The sequence below is a fragment of the Thalassophryne amazonica genome, chromosome 10 (assembly GCF_902500255.1).
Source record: "Thalassophryne amazonica chromosome 10, fThaAma1.1, whole genome shotgun sequence".
In the NCBI taxonomy this organism is placed as follows: Eukaryota; Metazoa; Chordata; class Actinopteri; order Batrachoidiformes; family Batrachoididae; genus Thalassophryne; species Thalassophryne amazonica.
In genome coordinates, this window is record NC_047112.1 from 96,931,083 (window position 1) to 96,952,549 (window position 21,467).

At 40.9% G+C, this 21,467-nt stretch overlaps 1 protein-coding gene across 4 annotated transcripts; it reads left to right on the forward strand.

Annotated features, from left to right (window-relative positions):
* The first annotated feature begins 3,860 nt into the window (after positions 1 to 3,860).
* LOC117519584 (gastrula zinc finger protein XlCGF57.1-like) lies at positions 3,861 to 19,514 on the forward strand. 4 transcript variants are annotated; one of them, XM_034180865.1, is made up of 4 exons: positions 3,861 to 3,900; positions 16,612 to 16,747; positions 17,523 to 18,480; positions 18,733 to 19,514. In XM_034180865.1, the coding sequence occupies exons 3-4, from the start codon at positions 17,529 to 17,531 to the stop codon at positions 19,116 to 19,118; spliced, it is 1,338 nt and encodes a 445-aa protein (XP_034036756.1). In that variant the 5' UTR covers positions 3,861 to 3,900; positions 16,612 to 16,747; positions 17,523 to 17,528; the 3' UTR covers positions 19,119 to 19,514. The 4 variants fall into 4 exon arrangements, with proteins under 4 accessions (XP_034036756.1, XP_034036752.1, XP_034036755.1 ...); XM_034180861.1 differs by having other exon boundaries at positions 17,523 to 19,514; XM_034180864.1 differs by having other exon boundaries at positions 17,526 to 19,514.
* The last annotated feature ends 1,953 nt before the right edge of the window (positions 19,515 to 21,467 follow it).

Sequence of the window (21,467 nt, forward strand, 5' to 3'; positions counted from 1 at the left end):
CTTCATCCTGGATCCGGCCATCCTGGCCGACTTCTACCAACGACACCCCGACAAGCCTGGTCGGGCGCCAGGGGGCGCCCGTTGGGGGGGGGGGGGGGGGGGTCCTGTTGTGTGGGCTGCCCGAAGAGGAGGTACTGCTGGCTCATCACCATAGGGCGCCCTGCCTGTCGTCAGGTTTCAGGCACTAGAGGGCGTAGTCGCCTCACAGGAGCCCCAGGAGCCCAGAGCTGACAGCTGTCAGAGATCTGTCATCATCACCACACACCATAAAAGCCTGGAAGAGACACCACAACTCCGCCGAGTTATCAGCTTACCCGTCAGGTAACCTACTCAGCCGCTTTGTGCCGTTTGCACATTTACTGTTTCTGATTTTTGCAGTTGTAACCTTTGGTATACTCGCAGCTTGGAGCTTGGTTTGTGGAAGTTGGAGGGAGTTGGCATTTCCACTCCTCACTTCTCTTATCTTTAAGTATACTGTTGGTACTGCACGTTTTCAGTGTTCCTGTTTTCTGGGAGTGGTGGAGTTTTCCCTCAGGAGAGGAACTGAACTGTTTGCTGACTGTTACTGGGTGTACACACACCCACCTCTAACCTGTGTCTGTTCCTGCCAGCAGTACCAGATCTGACAGCTGGGAGCAGTGGCCACCTGGGGACTCGGGATTTGGCGGCTCCGGTGTGTTGCAGGTCTCCCCGTTGGTGGTGGAACCTTGTGGGTCCCGGCTCTTCTCTGGATAGGCGTCTCCTACCCTCGGGCCTGCCCACGTGTCACCTTTTGTGTCGATTGATTGACAGACTAAAAACATATTTGGATGTTGTGCACATTTGCAGAATAAATTGTTATTTATTCGGACTTCCTATTGGCCGTTCATTTACGCCCCCTGTCGTGGGTCCGTGTACTTCACTTTCCCAACAAATAAGGCAGCAGAAGATGAGGATGTTAAAAACGAGATGCGAGTGTCTGATGCAGAAGCAGAGAAGAGAACTGTGCCATAACTGTCAACACCACAGTAAGTAAATAAGTCAGGACAACGCCATGGGAACTGGTCAGGGCATCAGTAAGGACATATTATCAGTGACAAAATCAGACTTTATCCTGTTTGTGCAGTAGATAACTGAAACAATCCTTCAGGTATTGATAGAAACACCAGATTCAGCACAAATACTCCTGAGACATCATTCTTTTGGGAAAAAAAACAACTTGCCACTTGAATTTTGAATAGGCGGCCAAGTAGGGGTCAATTGAAAAATTACAGAGGTCAAAATTTTAAAAATGCTTCCATCATGTTGAAAACTATACCACACAATTTTTCTGATCATAACTATTCCAAAAAGGTATAGTTTGGACTATCTACAACTGAATGTTATGGGGTAAAAACAGGAAGAATTGTGGCAAAGGTTAATTTCAATTCATATAGGGGTCAAAAGATAAATTTGCTCCAATTTTGGCAAAAAGTGGTGCAAATTATTGGTTGAGCTAATAGGATTAATAAATGGAATAGTTTTGACTGTGTTGAATGCTTGATCTCCAAAGTACGTAGAGGTCAAACAATGTCAATGTCCAGTGGATTGTGTGACATGTGACATATGTTACCCTGTAACATGATAACTAAGCATGACACATGGTGCAAACTATTCCTTTTTTATGAAGTGAAATATTTTTGCAGATTGCTGAAATTATTATTATTTCTTTTTCCTTGAGTGAAATACAGAAACACAGGATAGGTGTAATGTTTATCCAGGCCGACTTCATGCTTGGGTCCATTAAATGCATAATTACTGGGAAAAAATAAGCGTCTCATTACTTCTTATGCCCACACCAAAGCAAACTATTATGACAACCAGAAACATGATTTAACGAGAGCTAACTAGTTTCCAATTCCACAAATTTTTACCTTGGAAATAGGATTGGAAAAAATTTCATGGTTGAAGTCTTTTTAGAAGTGGGGTTTCATAAGCTAAAATATAATACAAAATATAGATCAAAGGGCTTTTCAATGTTAAAAAGAATCAAATACCGCTAAATCTGCGGTATGAATCAGATGCAGATCAAACTTAGTTTGTTCATTGAGAGTGCAAGTTTGAACTTCATTGTCACAAATGACAGTGACTGAGGCACTTTTGATTGAGATATAATGCAAAATGTACATCAAATAGGCTTTTCAATATTAAATTCAAATGTCCACAAAATCCACAATCTGTATCAGATCTGAATCAAACTTTGTCAGGCGATAGTGTCAGTCTGCACCTCACTTTCAAATATGAGAGTGAGTGTGGCATGTTTGATTAAGATATAATGTAAAATGTACATAAAATGTTTTTTGAATGTTAAATTCAAATGACCACAAAATCCACAATCTGGTTCAGATCTGGATCAAACTTTGTCAGTTGACAAAGAATACCATCCTACAAGATGGTCTCATATATAAAAGATATTTGATCTTTTTTGACAGAGTTACAATTTTTTGAAAATTTGTTCAATGTTAAAGATAGGGATTTTTCCAATCTTCCAAGATTTTCCTGACTTTTCCTTTTGACCTATGACCTTGAAAATGTAACCACTTCTTGCCTCTCAGGATATGAATCTTCAGTAAAAATTTCATAACTATATATGAAAAATTTAAACCTGCCAACATTTGAATATATCAGTGTGGGTCACCCACGCGGGACAAGGACGCGAAGAGTAACCCGGGGGATCCGGAGGCGCGTCCAGACCCACACTCATACAGGACGTGGGACACAGGGGTAAATACCAGGACCATCCCGCCCAATGAGGAACAGTTGGCAGCGCTGAAAATTGTGGGCTCCAGGCTGTTCACAAGCAGACAGACAAACAAACACTGTCGATAACATAACATCATTCAACTTCATTGGCGGAGGTAATAAGCACCCAAACTGAGGGTAGCCTGTTAGCTTAGCTGGTTCAGACTTTTTCGTCACACAAACCAGCCACCACGCTGCACCTCTTTATGGGTTCATTGTGACATAGCCAGAGTCAAGATGTTGATGTCCAGATATGAGCTTCATATCTGCTGTTCCAGATCTCTGTAGAAAACCTATGGGTGACGTCACACAGGGTTTGTCCATAGAGTCTTTGCAGCCAGCAGGCTAATGTTAATGGGTAAGTTAATGTAATGTAAACCTGCTTGCAAAAAGCCACTGATTATGTTTACGTGGGCTTGGTTTGTGCCTCGCGTGTTACACACAAGCAATTTCTTTCGGCCACTCAAAAATGCTTTGCACTGTACACAAACCCTGAGTAAGGAAAGACAGCTGTCCTCATTTAGTACAAACTTAATTACATTTTCATGTACAGGTGTGGTGGCCAAGTGCTTAATGTGCTTGGTTTCAGTGCAGAAGGTTCCCTGTTCAAACCCCACCCATACCACATTTCTCCATGCAGTGTGGAGTTGCAACAGGAAGGGCATTCGTCTGCCAATTCAACATGCCAATCCACCTCAGACCTGCTGTGGCGACCCCGAGTGCAAAAAAGGGAACAGCCAAAGGGGCTTACTGTTGCATTTTTATGTGCACCACATGGTGTGGAAAGTGGGAAAATAATTTAAGCTGTACAATCACTGAGCCACTAAACAGCTGTTTTCCATATGAGCACATGCATGGATGTTTATCCCGATTTTACCCACGATGCTTTGTGGGACCAAGTTAATGTGTAACTTATCTGGTAATATTGGTGGACTGAAACTGGGTGAAGGGAGAGGTTTTTAGATGTCTCTGCAACAATGTTTTTTCTTTTTTTCTTTTGCTGTATTTGTTGCATAGTCATGCTCTCTATCACACCCCCGTCCAGCTGGTGGCGGTAATGCACCAATGTGCTGGTTTTCCAACCATCTTAATATTCCGACGAAGAAGCAGCAGCATCAGCAGCCGCAGAAGAAAGAAACTGTCAGTATTATTTTGTTTTGATTATTAATGAGTGACGAAAGTTGCTTCGATAAATTGAGCAGAAGAACCTAATGAACCTAAAACGGGACCTGGAGGCTAATCATTCGGCGCTATATGTGTGCGGGTAATGCTGTTACTAGTTGTAACGACGAAACCTTACTCATTAGTTGTGTTGCTAGATTATTTGGTGTTGTTTATTCCAGGTTTTGTTTTCATGCAGGCATTATTGACTGTGGACAGGAATAAATAACCACCAAAGTTCGTATTTTAAATCTTATTTGTCGCGCTGCAAAATGACAGACCGATGAAGCCTCATGAAGCATATGAAACAAGTGTTGATGTCTTGAAACCATAATTAGCGACATCTGGTGGATAACAAAAATTATAACAGGCATAAATTCCAACGCGCACACACCATGCACGTGGACAGTAATGCTCATTAAAATGACGTGTTTTGATAAAATTTCAAATACATGAAAAAAAATATATACATGAAATATACATATATACAATTTTATTTGTATCATTGCATTTTCTTATTGTATTTTTGCATTTTATTATTGTATAATTGCATTGGATAATGACTGCAAATTAGTTGAAGCTAGACGTCTTTTATGCATCACATTTCCTATTTTTTGTGGCAATGTTGTATGTATCGTCCCTGATAAATAGGCATAAAAATAAAATAAAATGTATATATGTTCCTTGTGGCCAGTATGGTGACTTAGTGGTTCACTCTGAAATTGGTATTACTAGTGCGGTGCCCGTGGGAAGTTTGTATTCCTATAGAAAATCGGGAGCTAAAAAATGTAATTAAAAAAGACTATCACCACTTCAATACCGCATAATAATGCCAAATACCACCACCAGACCAATTGAATTCTAAATAGAGAATGTTGTAAAATGTCATCACCAGAATGCAGCGCTTTCAAATGCCACCAATTATAATATAAATAATAAAAATCAAACCATTGAATATACCTGTACAGTATTTATCACAGTGCTTTAATTTTCCCTCAAAATATTTTATTTTCCAAACTATATCTCATCATTTTTTAATGATTTATCTATAGTAAGTAAGTCCCTTCGGCTGCTCCCTTGTTTGCAGTCGGGGTCGCCACAGCAAATCCAAGGTGGATCTGCATGTTGAATTGGCACAGGTTTTACGCTGGATGCCCTTCCTGATGCAACTCCACATTACATGGAGAAATGTGGCAGGGGTGGATTTGAACCTGGAACCTTCTGCACTGAAATCAAGCGCATTAACCACTTGGAATAAAAACTGAAGGAAATCAATTGTAAAGCCTGAAAGAAGTTTCTGTTGGAAGTATTTTAGCCATAAGCAGCGCCAGGAAATTTTTGTTGGGGGAGCTGGGGGGGGGGGGGGGGGGTAAAGTTGGAGGGGCTCCACAAAATGTCGTTGAAATAAACAACATATAGTAAATTGTTGTATAAATACCAAGGTATATGTTTTAGTCACCCGTGCTCCTCTAAAATGTGGTATCAATGCACACACACATCACATAGAATGATTGCAAGTTCAGTAAACTTGCACATAGGTATACAAACTGAATTCATTGAAATGGTGCGCAAGACAATGCATGGAATCAACCTTACACAAATCGTCCATATCAAAGATTTATTGCCAATTTAACACCGAGGTCATAACCATTCAATAAAAGTAAGTAAAATATATAGCCTGAGAAACTTAGTTGTAAACAGTATAAAAAAAATGATTCTTTATGAATTTTGTATACAATCTAGCCCTAGCGCAAAACTGCAGTTGAGATCCACAGATATGTCAGTCGCTATTCACATTATTGGCAGAATTATTGAGGAGCTGGGGGGGGGGGCTTGGCTCATTATTGGGGAAGCTCAAGCCCCCCCCCCCCAAGCTCCCCCTTGGCGCCGCCACTGGCCATAAGGTCAAGTGAGAGGGGGAAGTGTTGGCTTTTTAAATACTTCAAAGTCACTGGACTCCTCGAGAGGATTTAGTACTGCTGTAACAGACTGATGCAGAATTTTAATTTAAGCTTTTATTTACCCATGATAGTCCCATTGAGATTGAAACCTCTTTTGCAAGGGAGACCTGGACAATTATAAATTTTACAATTCACCTAACCCGCATGTCTTTAGATGTGAGAGGAAACGTAGCACCCGGGTACCTTGAGTTTCATTCCACTGAAACTGCCCTGTTGAAGGTGGCTAGTGACATTATGATGGCCGCTGATAGTGGTAAATGTTCTGTGCTGGTTTTATTGGATCTGTCATCTGCATTCGATACCGTTGACCATGGCATTTTGATTAATAGATTGCGGGATACGGTTGGCATGTCAGGTCCTGTATTAGAGTGGTTTAGCTCTTACTTGGTTGGTAGAACTTTTAGTGTTTCTGTGAACAATGTGATGTCTGAATCTGCTGCTTGTGGGGTGTCCCGCAGGGCTCAGTCCTGGGTCCGATTTTGTTCCTGCTGTATATCCTTCCTCTTGGTAAGCTGATCCAGCAGTTCTGCGAGTGTCCTACCATTTGTATGCCGATGACTTGCAGCTGTACTGTTCTTTTAAGACAGCTGAAGCACAGAAAATTTGTTCTCTCATTAGTTGTCTCACTAAAATTACAGAATGGCTTACTGAAAACAGCCGGCATTTGAATTCTAATAAGACTGAGACATTGATTGTAGCTCCAGATAGTGCTATGTCTGTCATTAAGAATCAGCTTGGTAATCTGAGCAGCTCTGTTAAAGGCAGCCTGCGTAACCTGGGTGTCATTTTGGATGGAGGGATGTCTTTGGAACATCACACCAGGCAGCTCGTTAAGAATTGTTTTTTCCAAATTCGAAACATTTCCAAATTACGCAAAATGGTGGCTTTTAATGAGCTAGAGATGATTGTGCATGCATTTGTTTCTTCACGACTTGATTATTGTAACAGTCTCTTTACATGCCTCAGTAAGAAAGAGCTGGCCCGCCTGCAGGTAGTGCAAAATTCTGCTGCACGACTTCTTACCCGCGCCCATAGGAGAATGCATATTACTCCTGTCCTAAAGTCTTTACGTTGGCTCCCTGTTTTTTACAGGATAAATTACAAAATCCTCGTGCTGACCTTTAGAGCTCTACATGGGCAGGCACCGGAATACATTAAGGACCTGATCCAGCCTTATGTTTCCAGCAGGAGTTTGAGGTCTTCCAATCAGAACCTGCTGATGGTTCCCCGAACTTCTTTTAAAACTCGAAGCGACAGATCTTTTAAAGCTGTGGCACCTCGCCTCTGGAATGAGCTTCCCTGTTCTCTTCGCTCACTGGATTCTGTGGAACCATCCCTTAGTTATGCTGCTATAGACTTAGACTGCTTGGGGGTTCCCATGATGCACTGAGTGTTTCTTTCTCTTTTTGCTCTGTATGCACCACTCTGCATTTAATCATTAGTGATTGATCTCTGCTCCCCTCCACAGCATGTCTTTTTCCTGGTTCTCTCCCTCAGCCCCAACCAGTCCCAGCAGAAGACTGCCCCTCCCTGAGCCTGGTTCTGCTGGAGGTTTCTTCCTGTTAAAAGGGAGTTTTTCCTTCCCACTGTCGCCAAGTGCTTGCTCACAGGGGGTCGTTTTGACCGTTGGGGTTTTACAATATAAAGCGCCTTGGGGCAACTGTTTGTTGTGATTTGGCGCTATATAAATAAAATTGATTGATTGAATTGATTGATTGATTGTGGATGTTTTTAGACGGCAACTAAAGACACATTTTTTTAAACTGGCATTTTAGTGTCAATTTATTTTATTGTTCTATATTTGTATGTGTTGTTTTTATTGTCTATTTATATCGTGTGAAGCACTTTGTGACCTTGGTCTGTGAAAAGTGCTATATAAATAAAGCTTACTTACTTACTTACTTACTTACTTATAAACAGACACGTAGAACACAATGCGCGTGCTCTCCCTTCGCGGTGTCACGACCGGCTGCTTGATGAGGCCGCGGAACACAATGTGCTGTAAAAAAAAAAACATGCAAAATTGGACTAACAAAAATCTGCGAAACAGCGAGGCCGCGAAAGGTGAACCACGTTATAGCGAGGGACCACTGTATTTATTTTAGGAGCAAAATGCTAATGAAAGGGTTGAAATACATTCTCGCACACGTGCGCCTGTTTTATTTTTTTTCCTCGCACAATCAAATTTTAGGCGCAATATGCAAGCAAACCACTCGCACTGTACAGCCCTGCCATAACCCTTTGTGCCAGCAAGACCCCAACCAGATTTCAGTGTTATCGACAAATATAGGCCCTACTCTATCAAATGTAACTGAAAAAACATTGGGGTCTTGATGCCACTGGCCACCAGGGGGCGCCAAAGTGCTCAATTTGCCAAATTTTGAGGATGTTTAGTGTCACCTGGTGGCCCGTGCCATCAGCCTTTTGTAACGAAATTTAAAGGATTGGGTAACCCAACATCTCTATTTTATGTAACAGTTGGCAGAATTTTGGGGACTCCTCTTATATTGATTTGATACCCCTTTAAAATCAGGTCATTGGTCAGATATTTGTCTCTCGATCTGCGTCATCTGCAGTACAAGATTTCATGAATCACTTACTTGGATATGCCTCAAATTGCCTTCTCCCTTGGCAGACTTGAGGATTTAGGTATGAGAAAAATAACGTCCAGAAAATTCTTATGTTCTATTGAACAGGACATGTTCATAAGCTTGTTGCCATAGCAGCTGATACCAATACACATGTATTGGATTGACTGTACATAAAGGAAGGAGAATCAAAAGAAAATATTATCACATCATACATGCATTCATGTGGTAATTCATGCAATTGGGTTAGCCTGCGTGTTCAATGACAAATTTGCAATAAGTCTTTCAGATGATCATTGTGGACCCTCTTTTGCTTAAAAGGCTTTTAAACTCAGTGTGCTGCTGCTTTGGAAAGTTGTAGCTTCTGGTTTTACATTGATTAGCTCTTACATGGGTTATGTGGATGCTCCATTGTCTTCTTCTGAGTTTGTTCTGGGGTGTTATAGTGCCGCATATATACACTCAACAAAAATATAAACGCAACGCTTTTGGTTTTGCTCCCATTTTGTATGAGATGAACTCAAAGATCTAAAACTTTTTCCGCATACACAATATCACCATTTCCCTCAAATATTGTTCACAAACCAGTCTAAATCTGTGATAGTGAGCACTTCTCCTTTGCTGAGATAATCCATCCCACCTCACAGGTGTGCCATATCAAGATGCTGATTAGACACCATGATTAGTGCACAGGTGTGCCTTAGACTGCCCACAATAAAAGGCCACTCTGAAAGGTGCAGTTTTATCACACAGCACAATGCCACAGATGTCGCAAGATTTGAGGGAGCGTGCAATTGGCATGCTGACAGCAGGAATGTCAACCAGAGCTGTTGCTCGTGTATTGAATGTTCATTTCTCTACCATAAGCCGTCTCCAAAGGCGTTTCAGAGAATTTGGCAGTACATCCAACCAGCCTCACAACGGCAGACCACGTGTAACCACACCAGCCCAGGACCTCCACATCCAGCATGTTCACCTCCAAGATCGTCTGAGACCAGCCACTTGGACAGCTGCTGAAACAATCGGTTTGCATAACCAAAGAATTTCTGCACAAACTGTCAGAAACCGTCTCAGGGAAGCTCATCTGCATGCTCGTCGTCCTCATCGGGGTCTCGACCTGACTCCAGTTCGTCGTCGCCACTTTGCACAGCCATTGAAGAGGAGTGGACCAACATTCCACAGGCCACAATTGACAACCTGATCAACTCTGTGCGAAGAAGATGTGTTGCACTGCATGAGGCAAATGGTGGTCATACCAGATACTGACTGGTATCCCCCCCACAATAAAACAAAACTGCACCTTTCAGAGTGGCCTTTTATTGTGGACAGTCTAAGGCACACCTGTGCACTAATCATGGTGTCTAATCAGCATCTTGATATGGCACACCTGTGAGGTGGGATGGATTATCTCAGCAAAGGAGAAGTGCTCACTATCACAGATTTAGACTGGTTTGTGAACAATATTTGAGGGAAATGGTGATATTGTGTATGTGGAAAAAGTTTTAGATCTTTGAGTTCATCTCATACAAAATGGGAGCAAAACCAAAAGTGTTGCGTTTATATTTTTGTTGAGTATATATATATATATATATATATATAATATAAAAAATGTGTGTGTGTGTGTGTGTTGGCTTCACCCATCTCGAGAGACGATAGTCTGTGCTCTTTATTTGGACAACTGATTCGGTTGGGTGCGAGCTGTTCCCAGGTCTCCCAGTCTATTCCACCAGATTTCATATCTCTTTTACAGACGTCCTTGAACCTGAAATACGGTCTGCCAATCGTACGCTTCCCCTCTGCCAGTTCTTCATAGAGGAGGTCCTTGGGGATCCTGCCATCAGCCATTCTGTTCATATGCCCCAACCATCGGACTTGGCCTTCTCGAGCACTTCATTGTTTGTTATTCTGTCTTGCCACTTTATGTTCAGGATGTGTCTGAGGCAGCATAGCTGGAAGCTATTGAGATGATCTTCTTGTGATGCATATGTGGCCCAGGTTTTGCTGCCGTAGAGTAAGGTGCTCAATACACATACTTCATAGATATGGATCTTGGTGTTTGTTGTGAGTTTTGCAGTTTGTCCAGACTCACTTGGTTAGTCTTGCCATGGTGGCCATGGCTCTCACAATACGAGTGTTCAGCTCCAAGTCGAGAGATGCGTTGGAGGTTACTGTTGAACTCACATAGGTAAAGCTGTCTACAACTTCTAATGGTGCTCCATCAATCAGTATGGTAGGTGATGTATCAACCCCTTGACCAAGGACTTGAGTTTTCTTGATACTGATGGTGAGTCCAAACTCCTTGTAGGCTGTGGAGAACCTGTCCATAATGATCTGCAGGTCCTGCTCGCTGTGTGTCACAAGGGCAGCATCATCAGCAAATAGCAGCTCACGTATCAAAACATGATGTACTCTATTCTTGGCCCTAATTCTGGCCAAGTTGAAGATCTTGCCATCAGACCTTGTGTGTAGGTGCCTTCAGGGCAGTCATGGAAGGCATGGTACAGTACATGAGAAAAATATCCAGAAGTGAGTTGGGGCTAGGACACTGCCCTATTTAACACCACTGGTAATGGTGAATGGTTTGGATCTGCTTCCATCAGCTATAATGGTGCATTGCTGGTTCTCGTGAAATGATTGCAGAACAATGAGAAACTTTGGTGGGCATCCTATCCTGTGTATAATCCTGAAGAGGCCTCACATGCTGACAAGATCAAACGCCTTTGTCAGATCTATAAAGGCTATATAGTTCACACTGCTGGTAGCCGCAGCGCTCTTCCGGGCGGCTTTGGATTTGGATTTACGGGCGGTCAACTTTGTTACATCGTCATTAAATTCACTATCCAGTACAACATACGGATCCACTGAACCAACTGCTACACATCGATCACAATAAACAGCTTTATCTCAAGGGTTTAAAGCCTCGTAATAAGCTTTCATTTCATTTTCATTTTCTTTCACGCACCAGCTGCGTAGTAAATAAACGATGGAGACGGGAGTAGAGTCATTATCTATCAAAGTACCCACGTTTCCTGAAATCATGTGAGGACTGATTGCTCTCCGGTCACTCACAATTCCATGCCCTCTCAATCGAAGCCACGCCCTCCCACGCCAGAACAGGGCCAAAAGTTTGAAACTAAAAAAATAAGATCTGAAAGTGAAAAAAAGATTTGAAGGTGAAAAAAAAATGAATGAAAATAAATTATTTGATCAAAAAAATTACAGAGCTGAATCAAAAATTTATTTAAACTGAAAAAATATATATCTTACACTTATTTTTATTTTGATAATACTTTTTAAATGATTATAAAATCCAAGAACAAACATTGAATTTTCAGTTTAAAAATTAGTTTTTCAATCTTTTTTTAATTTTCAGATTACAAAACTTTTGGCCTGGATTTAGCTCCATACTTCTCTTTATACATGCTCCCTCTTAGTTTAATTTTTTAAAAACATGGGATCTCCTACCATTTTTATGCAGACAACTCCCAAATTTACCTGCCTCTTAAGAAAAATGACAAGAGCTCCCCAAAGCCCTTACTAGAGTGTCTAAAGGACATCAAGGCATGGATGGCTTTTAATTTTTTAAATTTAAATCAAGAAAAACCCAAGGTCATGGTGTTTGGACCAAGTTGAGCCTGTGGTGTCTCCTCTATAGAACTGGGCTCCCTGCACCCATATGTAAAATCCATTGTTACAAACCTTGGTGTTAAAATGGGCAGTCATTTTAAACTTGATAAACAGATAAACTCGGTAGTTAAAACCAGTTTTTAATCATCTGAGGCTTTTATCTAAAATTAAATCTGTCGTATCTTTTAATGATTTTGAGTGTTTGATTCATGCTTTTATCTCAACCTGTTTGGACTACTGTAATGCACTGTATACTGGCATTAGTCGGGCCTCCCTTGCCCACTTACAGTTAGTCCAAAACACGGCTTCTCGTCTTTTAACAGGTACTCGTAAACATGATAACATCACCCCCATTCTGGCCTCTCTCCACTGGCTCCCTGTCTGTTTTATAATACATTTTAAGATTTTATTGTTTGTTTTTAAGTCACTAAATGGCCTGGCACCTCAGTATATTGCTGATCTTATATGCCCCCACGAGAGTATTGAGAGCTGTTGATCAGATCCGTCTTGTGCCAAAAAGCAGACAAAAGACCAGGGGGGACTGTGCTTTTTCAGTGGAGGCTCCTAAATTATGGAATGAGCTGCCCACTCATATCAAAATGGCCCCCACCCTGGATACTTTTAAGTTCAAGTTCAAGTTTATTTGCCATTTGCAGTATTAAAACCACATTGGAAAAATGGTGCAAGGAGCTCAAAAGTGGACTAGCAAGACATACACAAACAATAAAAAGACACAAAAGAACATAAAAAATGCCATAAAAACGACAAGCCACAAAATAATTTAAGATACATTTAAAACTAATCAAAGAGTGTTGATCATTGCCACGGCTTGTGGGAAGAAACTTTTTCTATAATGTGATGTCCCACATTTAATAGTCCAATAGTGCCAACCCAAAGGAAGAAGCTCAAACAGGTCCCTGGCGGGATGCAGGAGATCTTTAGTAATAGCTAAAGACCGGGACTTAAGCCTTTTTTTTTTGTAAATGACCTCCAGGACAGACAGTTCCACACCAGTAGTCCTACTGGCTGAATGAACCACTCTATTCAGAGCCTTCCTTTTTTTAGCAGTGGCATTTCCAAACCATGCAGTTATAGCGTTTGTAAGAAGACTTTCAATGCAGCTGTGATAAAAATTTAAGGGAATATTCTTGTTCAGAGTAAATTCTTTCAGCTTGCGCAGAAAAGAAAGCCGCTGTCAAGACTTCCAGCTCAATTCGTCAGATAAAAACAATCCCAGAAATTTACAGTTTTCAACTGTTTTCACCTCAGCGCCATTTAATATGATGGGAACATAAGATCTATTTTTACTGAAGTCAACAACCAACTCAAAAGTTTTTGCAGTATTTAACTTCAAATTGTTTTCCTCGCTCCAGGAAACCACCTTTTGCACTTCAGATCTATACAAAGAGTCATCATGAGAAGAGATCAAACCAATAATAGTTGTGTCGTCTGCATACTTAATTATGAAATTATTATGAAAGGACGCAACACAGTCGTAATTGTACAAAGTGTACAACAGTGGGCTTAAACTATAACCTTGTGGCGAGCTAGTATTAACAATAAGTTCATCAGAGACACAGCCATTGATCTTGAATCTTTGTGGTCTTCCAGTTAAAAAACTAAAAATCCATTTGCAAATGGCCTCACTCAAACCCAAAAGTCTCAGTTTCGGGATGAGCCTTGCAGGGACAAGAGAATTAAAAGCAGAGCTATAGTCAATAAAAAGCATTCTACAACCCCTGGCAAAAATTATGGAATCACCGGCCTCAGAGGATGTTCATTCAGTTGTTTAATTTTGTAGAAAAAGAGCAGATCACAGACATGACACAAAACTAAAGTCATTTCAAATGGCAACTTTCTGGCTTTAAGAAACACTATAAGAAATCAAGAAAAAAAGATTGTGGCAGTCAGTAACGGTTACTTTTTTAGACCAAGCAGAGGAAAAAATATGGAATCACTCAATTCTGAGGAAAAAAATATGGAATCACCATGTAAATTTTCATCCCCTAAATTAACACCTGCATCAAATCAGATCTGCTCATTGACATTGACCCTATGCCATGACATTGACCCTATCTGTCTTTTTGCAAGGAATGTTTTTGCAGTTTTTGCTCTATGGCAAGATGCATTATCATCTTGAAAAATGATTTCATCATCCCCAAACATCCTTTCAATTGTCCAAAATATCAACATAAACTTGTGCATTTATTGATGATGTAATGACAGCCATCTCCCCAGTGCCTTTACCTGACATGCAGCCCCATATCATCAATGACTGTGGAAATTTACATGTTCTCTTCAGGCAGTCATCTTTATAAATCTCATTGGAAAGGCACCAAACAAAAGTTCCAGCATCATCACCTTGCCCAATGCAGATTCGAGATTCATCACTGAATATGACTTTCATCCAGTCATCCACAGTCCACAATTGCTTTTCCTTAGCCCATTGTAACCTTGTTTTTTTCTGTTTAGCTGTTAATGATGCCTTTCGTTTAGCTTTTCTGTATGTAAATCCCATTTCCTTTAGGCGGTTTCTTACAGTTCGGTCACAGACGTTGACTCCAGTTTCCTCCCATTCGTTCCTCATTTGTTTTGTTGTACATTTTTCGATTTTTGAGACATATTGCTTGAGGTTTTCTGTCTTGACGCTTTGATGTCTTCCTTGGTCTACCAGTATGTTTGCCTTTAACAACCTTCCCATGTTGTTTGTATTTGGTCCAGAGTTTAGACACAGCTGACTGTGAACAACCAACATCTTTTGCAACATTGCGTGATGATTTACTCTCTTTTAAGAGTTTGATAATCCTCTCCTTTGTTTCAATTGACATCTCTTGTGTTGGAGCCATGATTCATGTCAGTCCACTTGGTGCAACAGCTCTCCAAGGTGTGTTCACTCCTTTTTAGATGCAGACTAACGAGCAGATCTGATATGATGCAGGTGTTAGTTTTGGGGATGAAAATTTACAGGGTGATTCCATAATTTATTCCTCAGAATTGAGTGATTCCATATTTTTTTCCTCTGCTTGGTCTAAAAAAGTAATCGTTACTGACTGCCACAATCTTTTTTTTCTTGATTTCTTATAGTGTTTCTTAAAGCCAGAAAGTTGCCATTTGAAATGACTTTAGTTTTGTGTCATGTCTGTGATCTGCTTTTTTTCTACAAAATTAAACAACTGAATGAACATCCTCTGAGGCCGGTGATTCCATAATTTTTGCCAGGGGTTGTATTAAAGAGGTCAGTTAAAACAGGTGCAAGTTGCTCTGAGCACAGCTTTAAAAGGAATACCGTCCGGCCCAGGCACCGTCCTGACCTGGACCTGGACCTTTTAAATCTCGTTTAAAAACTTATTTTTATTCCATGGCTTTTAATACTACATGAGAGTTGTGTGGTCTTCTGTCTCTGTTTTTATTGTATTCTTATCTTCTACTGTTTTATCTTATCTGATATCTTCCTTTTGTTTTTATATGTTTTTAATCTACTGTATTTTAACTTTATTTTATTTTTTATATTTTAGCTGTTGTGCTGCATTTTGGTAACCTTGTTGTATCTTAAAATGTGTGGATTGGATTGGAGTATTTGGTGCACTGGCTTGATTCACGTTTTGGGGGTTAACACTGGTCCTTTTGATTCCTCTCTCATGTTGTGGAAAGATGGTAATAATTTTGAAATGTGTAGTGGCCATAGTGAATAACATTAAATGAAGAGTATCATCACATCTATGTGTTAACTACTGTGTTCATAGTTATTGTATACTTCTGAGAAAAAATTGGCAAGAAATTAAACAGGAGTTGATAAAATGTTGATGAGCATCTGAATGTTAAACTATGGATAACAAACATTAGTGGCCATTACCTCAAGTTCAAAATATGCTGGTTGTAGATATGCTGCAGCAACAAAATATAAATTCCTGTTTTTTATATTGATATAAAAACATGGATTTTGGAAAAGGCTCATGTGATTATATGATTATATTGCTGAAATAAATTTTGACAAATACCAGTGAAATACATCCAAGTTTCCAAGATCCACAGCAGAAAATCCATGTGCTCTGGAGCAAATGTCATGTCATTTTGGGCGTTTTGTGTGTGTGAAAGTTGTGGCATAAACACAGAATATCCTGTTCTGAGTTCACCAGACTTTTGGGAAATATCACAGATATACACTTGTTTCAGATGCTCAAAATGTGTGAAGGATTTAGTTACTTAGACAGGTTGCTTAGTTTTGTTTTTTTGTTTTTTTTTAAGCGGGTTTGTTTCCAAAATGCGGTTGCTTGTGTGGGGCTTTTTTCTTCTGTTCAAAGAATGAACAAACTCCAGAGTTTAATATCTCCACCGACTGTCACTCACACTGTGTTAATGCCATTACTAGTGGATATATTCTTTCTCTCTCATGACACAATCTCACATAGTGGTGACTGCAGGAATTTTATAGAACATAATTGTCTATTATGAAATGCACTGCAGAGATGTTTTCATCAGCATATATCTTTCCTTCTCTCCCTCACCCCTTGTAGGATATGTCAAAAAGACATGAACAGGTTTCAATTAAATTTAGTGGACAGGTCGACTTCGGGTCAAGGAAGAGCTGATCAAATTTTGGCTCAGCTCCAGATCAAAGCGCAGAGGTTCGCCTGCAATCACTGATCAAAGGTAAGTAACTTAAAGTAATAGTAAGTATATTAGGGTAGCTATAGAAGTAACTCATGAATGTAACTCGCTGATGTAAGCCATGGGTTACATGAAAATAAGAAATAGTACCTGGCATCTTGAGCGTAAAAACAACTGACGCTCTGCATAACAAAGGGACTTAAACTAATACCCCCTGAGTAGGTGTGACAGGTTAACTGCTGAGTAATATGGACAATAAGTAAGTACCTGTAATTGAGTAATTTAAAATATTCTTTTGATCTAACCTGAAAAGGCCTTATGACATCATGAAAGAAATGCACTCATAAGTAACAGACAATGTCATGGACTGTACTGGGGGGTGGGGGAGGGTAAATACAATGTAAAAACGAATTCAAGGTACTGTAATAATCCTAAAGCTCTATTCCAATACTTTTTTCAGATAAGAATTTTTGAAGTATTGTCCTGAGAATTCTGTGCTTGAGAGTCCTGAGAATCTTAGTTTGTGTATTCTCAGCCTCAGCCGTTGTTTGTTTTTCATTGTATTTGGTTGAAATTTGTAGTGAACATCCAAAGAGACCCTCAGGATTGTTTTCAATGTGTGTTCATGAAAATATTTGTTGCTGGAGTTCTGTGCTTTTGCAATGTTTGTTTGCATATCTTGACAAAACCTCCAACTTCTTTCTTCAATATGTGCATTTAAAACATGTGAATCCCTACAAGGGCATAAAAGGTGTGCAATATAACCTCTTGAAAGAATGTCATTAATAGTTTTGTTTACTTGCTTGCATGCATCCAGCAGCCAATGGAGAGAAAAGAAGAGATTCTACTGGCACAACAGGAGTGCAACCATATTCTGGACCAGGAGGAACAAAAGCCTCCAAACATTAAAGAAGAAGAGGAGAAACTCTCAGTAAATCAGCAAGGACAGCAGTGTAACCATATCGAGGATGCTGATATTATCAAGTTCACTTTCACTGGTGTTCCTGTGAAGAGTGAAAATGATGAAAAACAGTCATTGCAGCTACATAAAAGCCACCCTTTACCAAAAATCTCAACTGAAGACATGAAAGTAGAAGCTGATGGAGAGGACTATGGAGAACCAGAGCCAACTAGCAACTCAGGTCTGGATTGTTACTTGCAAGCAGGCACTCATGACAAGATTTCAAACTGTTCTGAAGTGGACACTGATGATAGCTATGAGTGGAAGAACATGGAGCCGCACTCAGGTTTAGACCCTTTGAGAACCTGTGAAATCTTTCAAAGTAATAGCAAATGTGAAACTGCCAGGAAATCATTCAGCTGTTTGGAATGTGGAAAAACATTTTTTCACATGGGTAATTTGAAAGAGCATAGGAGGAGTCATACAGGAGAGAAACCATGTAGCTGCACTGAGTGTGGCAAAAGATTTGGGGGAAAAAGCAATCTGAAGAGACACATGAGAATTCATACAGGAGAGAAACTATTTAGCTGTTCTCACTGTGGTAAAAGATTTGGCCTAAAGAAAAGCCTGAAGTGCCACATGAGCCTTCATACAGGGCAAGATGTATTCATCTGTTCTCAGTGTGGTAAAGAATTTGGTCTGGAGAAAAGCCTGAAGTGCCACATGTGCCTTCATACCGGACAAAATGCATTTATCTGTTCACAGTGTGGTAAGAAATTTGGGCAAAAATGTGATCTGAAACGGCACCTAAGAATTCATTCAGGGGAAAAATTATTTAGCTGTTCTGAATGTGATAGAAGATTTGGACAAAGGAGTGATTTGAGGAGACACATGAGAAGTCACACAGGAGAAAAATTATTTAGCTGTTCTGAGTGTGGTAAAAGATTTGGGCAGAATGGTGATCTTAAAAGGCACATGAGTAGTCATACCGGAGAAAAATTATTTAGCTGTTCTGAGTGTGGTAAAAGATTTGGGCGAAAAGGTAACTTGAAAAACCACATCAGAATTCATACAGGAGAGAAACCATTTAGCTGCTCAGTATGCCGAAAAAGATTTGTACAAAAAGGTGACCTGAAAAACCACATCAGAATTCATACAGGAGAAAAACCGTTTAGCTGCTCTCACTGTGGTAAAAAATTTTGCTTAAAAAATAATATGAAAAACCATATAGACATTCATACAAGAGTAAAACATTTTAGCTGCTCTGAGTGTGGTAAAATATTTAGACAGAGGGTTGAGCTGAAACGACATCTGAAAGTTCACACAGGTGAGAAAATATTTAGCTGCCCTGAATGTGACAGCACATTTGTCCACAAAAGTAATCTGACTAGACACATGAAAATTCAGTGTGAATTTTTTAGGAATGTAGACTCAGTTCATACTGAAAATTCAGCAGCAGCTACAGCATTAAAACAAACGGAGACAAAACCACATTCTAGCAGTTTTAACTAAACAGCTGAAAACACAAGGTAGTGAAGAAAAGGTTAATTTGTGATAAAGGACTCTGACAAATTTCAAATAATTGGCCCATTCTTGTTGAATCACTAAAAAAAAGATCTATGATCAGCTGGCTGACTCAGGATCCCCTGATTTTGGTCATGCCAATCTATATACTTGTATTAATAGCCAAGTGGCCTCTGTGCGCGTAGGTGTGCATTTGTATGGCTTTAATCATGGACAAACGGGAGGGCTGACATTTGCTGTTTGGTTTGCGTATGTATTTTGGGTCAAGGAAGAACAGTGTAAAAATGGAAAGTTTATTGGACTAATATTTTTGGAGAAATTAGGGATATTAGGTGTGGATGAATGGATGTCTATAATTACATTCTGGACTCACACGGCATTCCAACAGGGGGCGGTAAATCATTTATATATTAAAAAGGAAGTAGCCTCTGTGTACTGTATGCGTGTGTTTTTATTTATTTTTCTTTTTTTTCTCCCTGTCTGCATATATAGTAATGGTAAATACCGCACTGGCAGAACCATTTATGATTAATACCCATATATGTAATTTATTCTTGCAAGACAGAAGGTATGTAGTGCATAAGTGAATATGGTGTGTGTGTGTGACCCCCATCCGCCCTTCCCGATCAGCCTACAACATCCTACTCAAAGCCAACCGACAACTTCTATCAAGAAGGGCCGACCGCCAAAACAACACAAAGACAGACAAGAACGAGAGACGAGTGGTGAAGGCAATAACTGTGACGTGAGATACTGAGGAGACGGGGCCCCAACCGTACAACGTATCATGACAAACAACCACACATGAACAAACAGTGACAGCAACAGTCTGTTGTCTAATTAGTGAGCATCCATACCCTAATCTAGAACACCGTAGTGTTAATCCCCTTAACAGCACCCAAAAAACCGAATTGTGGTGACGACCACAAACACGCAACCATCCACACACAGAGACCCAGATCACAGCTATATATCCAATCACTACTGTGGCTGGTGTGTTGGGCCAAGACAAAAGTACAGAACCTTACCATATGACATGGACCACTCCGACACGTCAGAAGCCATGTAGCCGGCTGCAAGCACTGATGGAAATGGGTCCAGGACGCAGGGCCCTGGGGGAACCAGGAGAAAAAGGGCAGTGGGAGGGCACAGGGGACAGGAAAGGCAGCCCCCAGAGCCACCTGGCAGCGCGGCAAACCAACAGGGGAGCGGCCTGACGGCGCCGGAACGCACCCCGACACCACCCCTCCCCACAGAGGCACAGGGATCAGCCCCATACCCAAGGGAAGCACACAGGGCGCCGGGATAGGCCCACCAATAGGGGAGCCCCAGAGCCACACCACCAGGGCCAAGGCCCTCGAAGGCGGGAGCGAGTGGCGGCAAGGACTGGGGGCAAAGGAGCCACCGCAATGCACAAGGTAGAGACCACCGAGCCATACGAGGGCGGGGCCCGGCCCCCAGACAAGAGGCGAGGCCCAACCCGGGGCCAGGAAGCGCACAAGGCCCCCCGACAGCCTGGCCCCCCCCAGTGCAGCCAGCAGGACCCCCCCCCACCCCAGATCCCACCCCCAACACCAAAGCCCATGATCAGGAGACCGCGAGAGCGGGGTCCACCGCGTGTGTTTTTATTTCGTAAGTTCAATGTAAGTAAATAATATAATTGTAAATACATTAAAAATGCCTGGGGATGACACAAGAAAGTGAAAGCACTTGAGTTCCATTGTGGTCCATTTAAAACTCAATGACAAAATAGAAGTAATAATCAAATAATAATAATAATACCACTAATAATATCCATCCATCCATCCATCCATTTTCTTCCGCTTCATCCGAGATGGGGTCACAGGGGCAGCAGCTCAAGCAAATTAATAATAATGATGATAATAATAGTTCGTATACGATATCAAGAACCTAAACAAGTCATAAATACATTAAGACAGTAAATTAACATTAAGAAATTACATAATTCACAGTAAGGTTCTGAAAACGTTCTGGACTCACATAATTCTGACTCATTATAGAAACTTTGCATAATTTATTACCACCCTTGAACAGTGTCAGCTACCTATTTTATAAACACTGGAGCCGGTCTGCTCTGTGTCAGCCTGATCCCGTCAGATCTCAGAAGCTAAGCAGCACGGCATCTGGTTAGTACTTGGATGGGAGACCTCTTCGGAACACGAGTGGCTGTGTGTTTCTCCAGGTAAAACTGGTGTTGCGTCAGGAAGGGCATCCGGCGTAAAACTTGCCAAATACCAATGCGGCTCTGGCTGTGTCCGCTGTGGCGACTCTGACCAAGCGGGAGCAGCCGAAATGACAACACACACACACACCTAT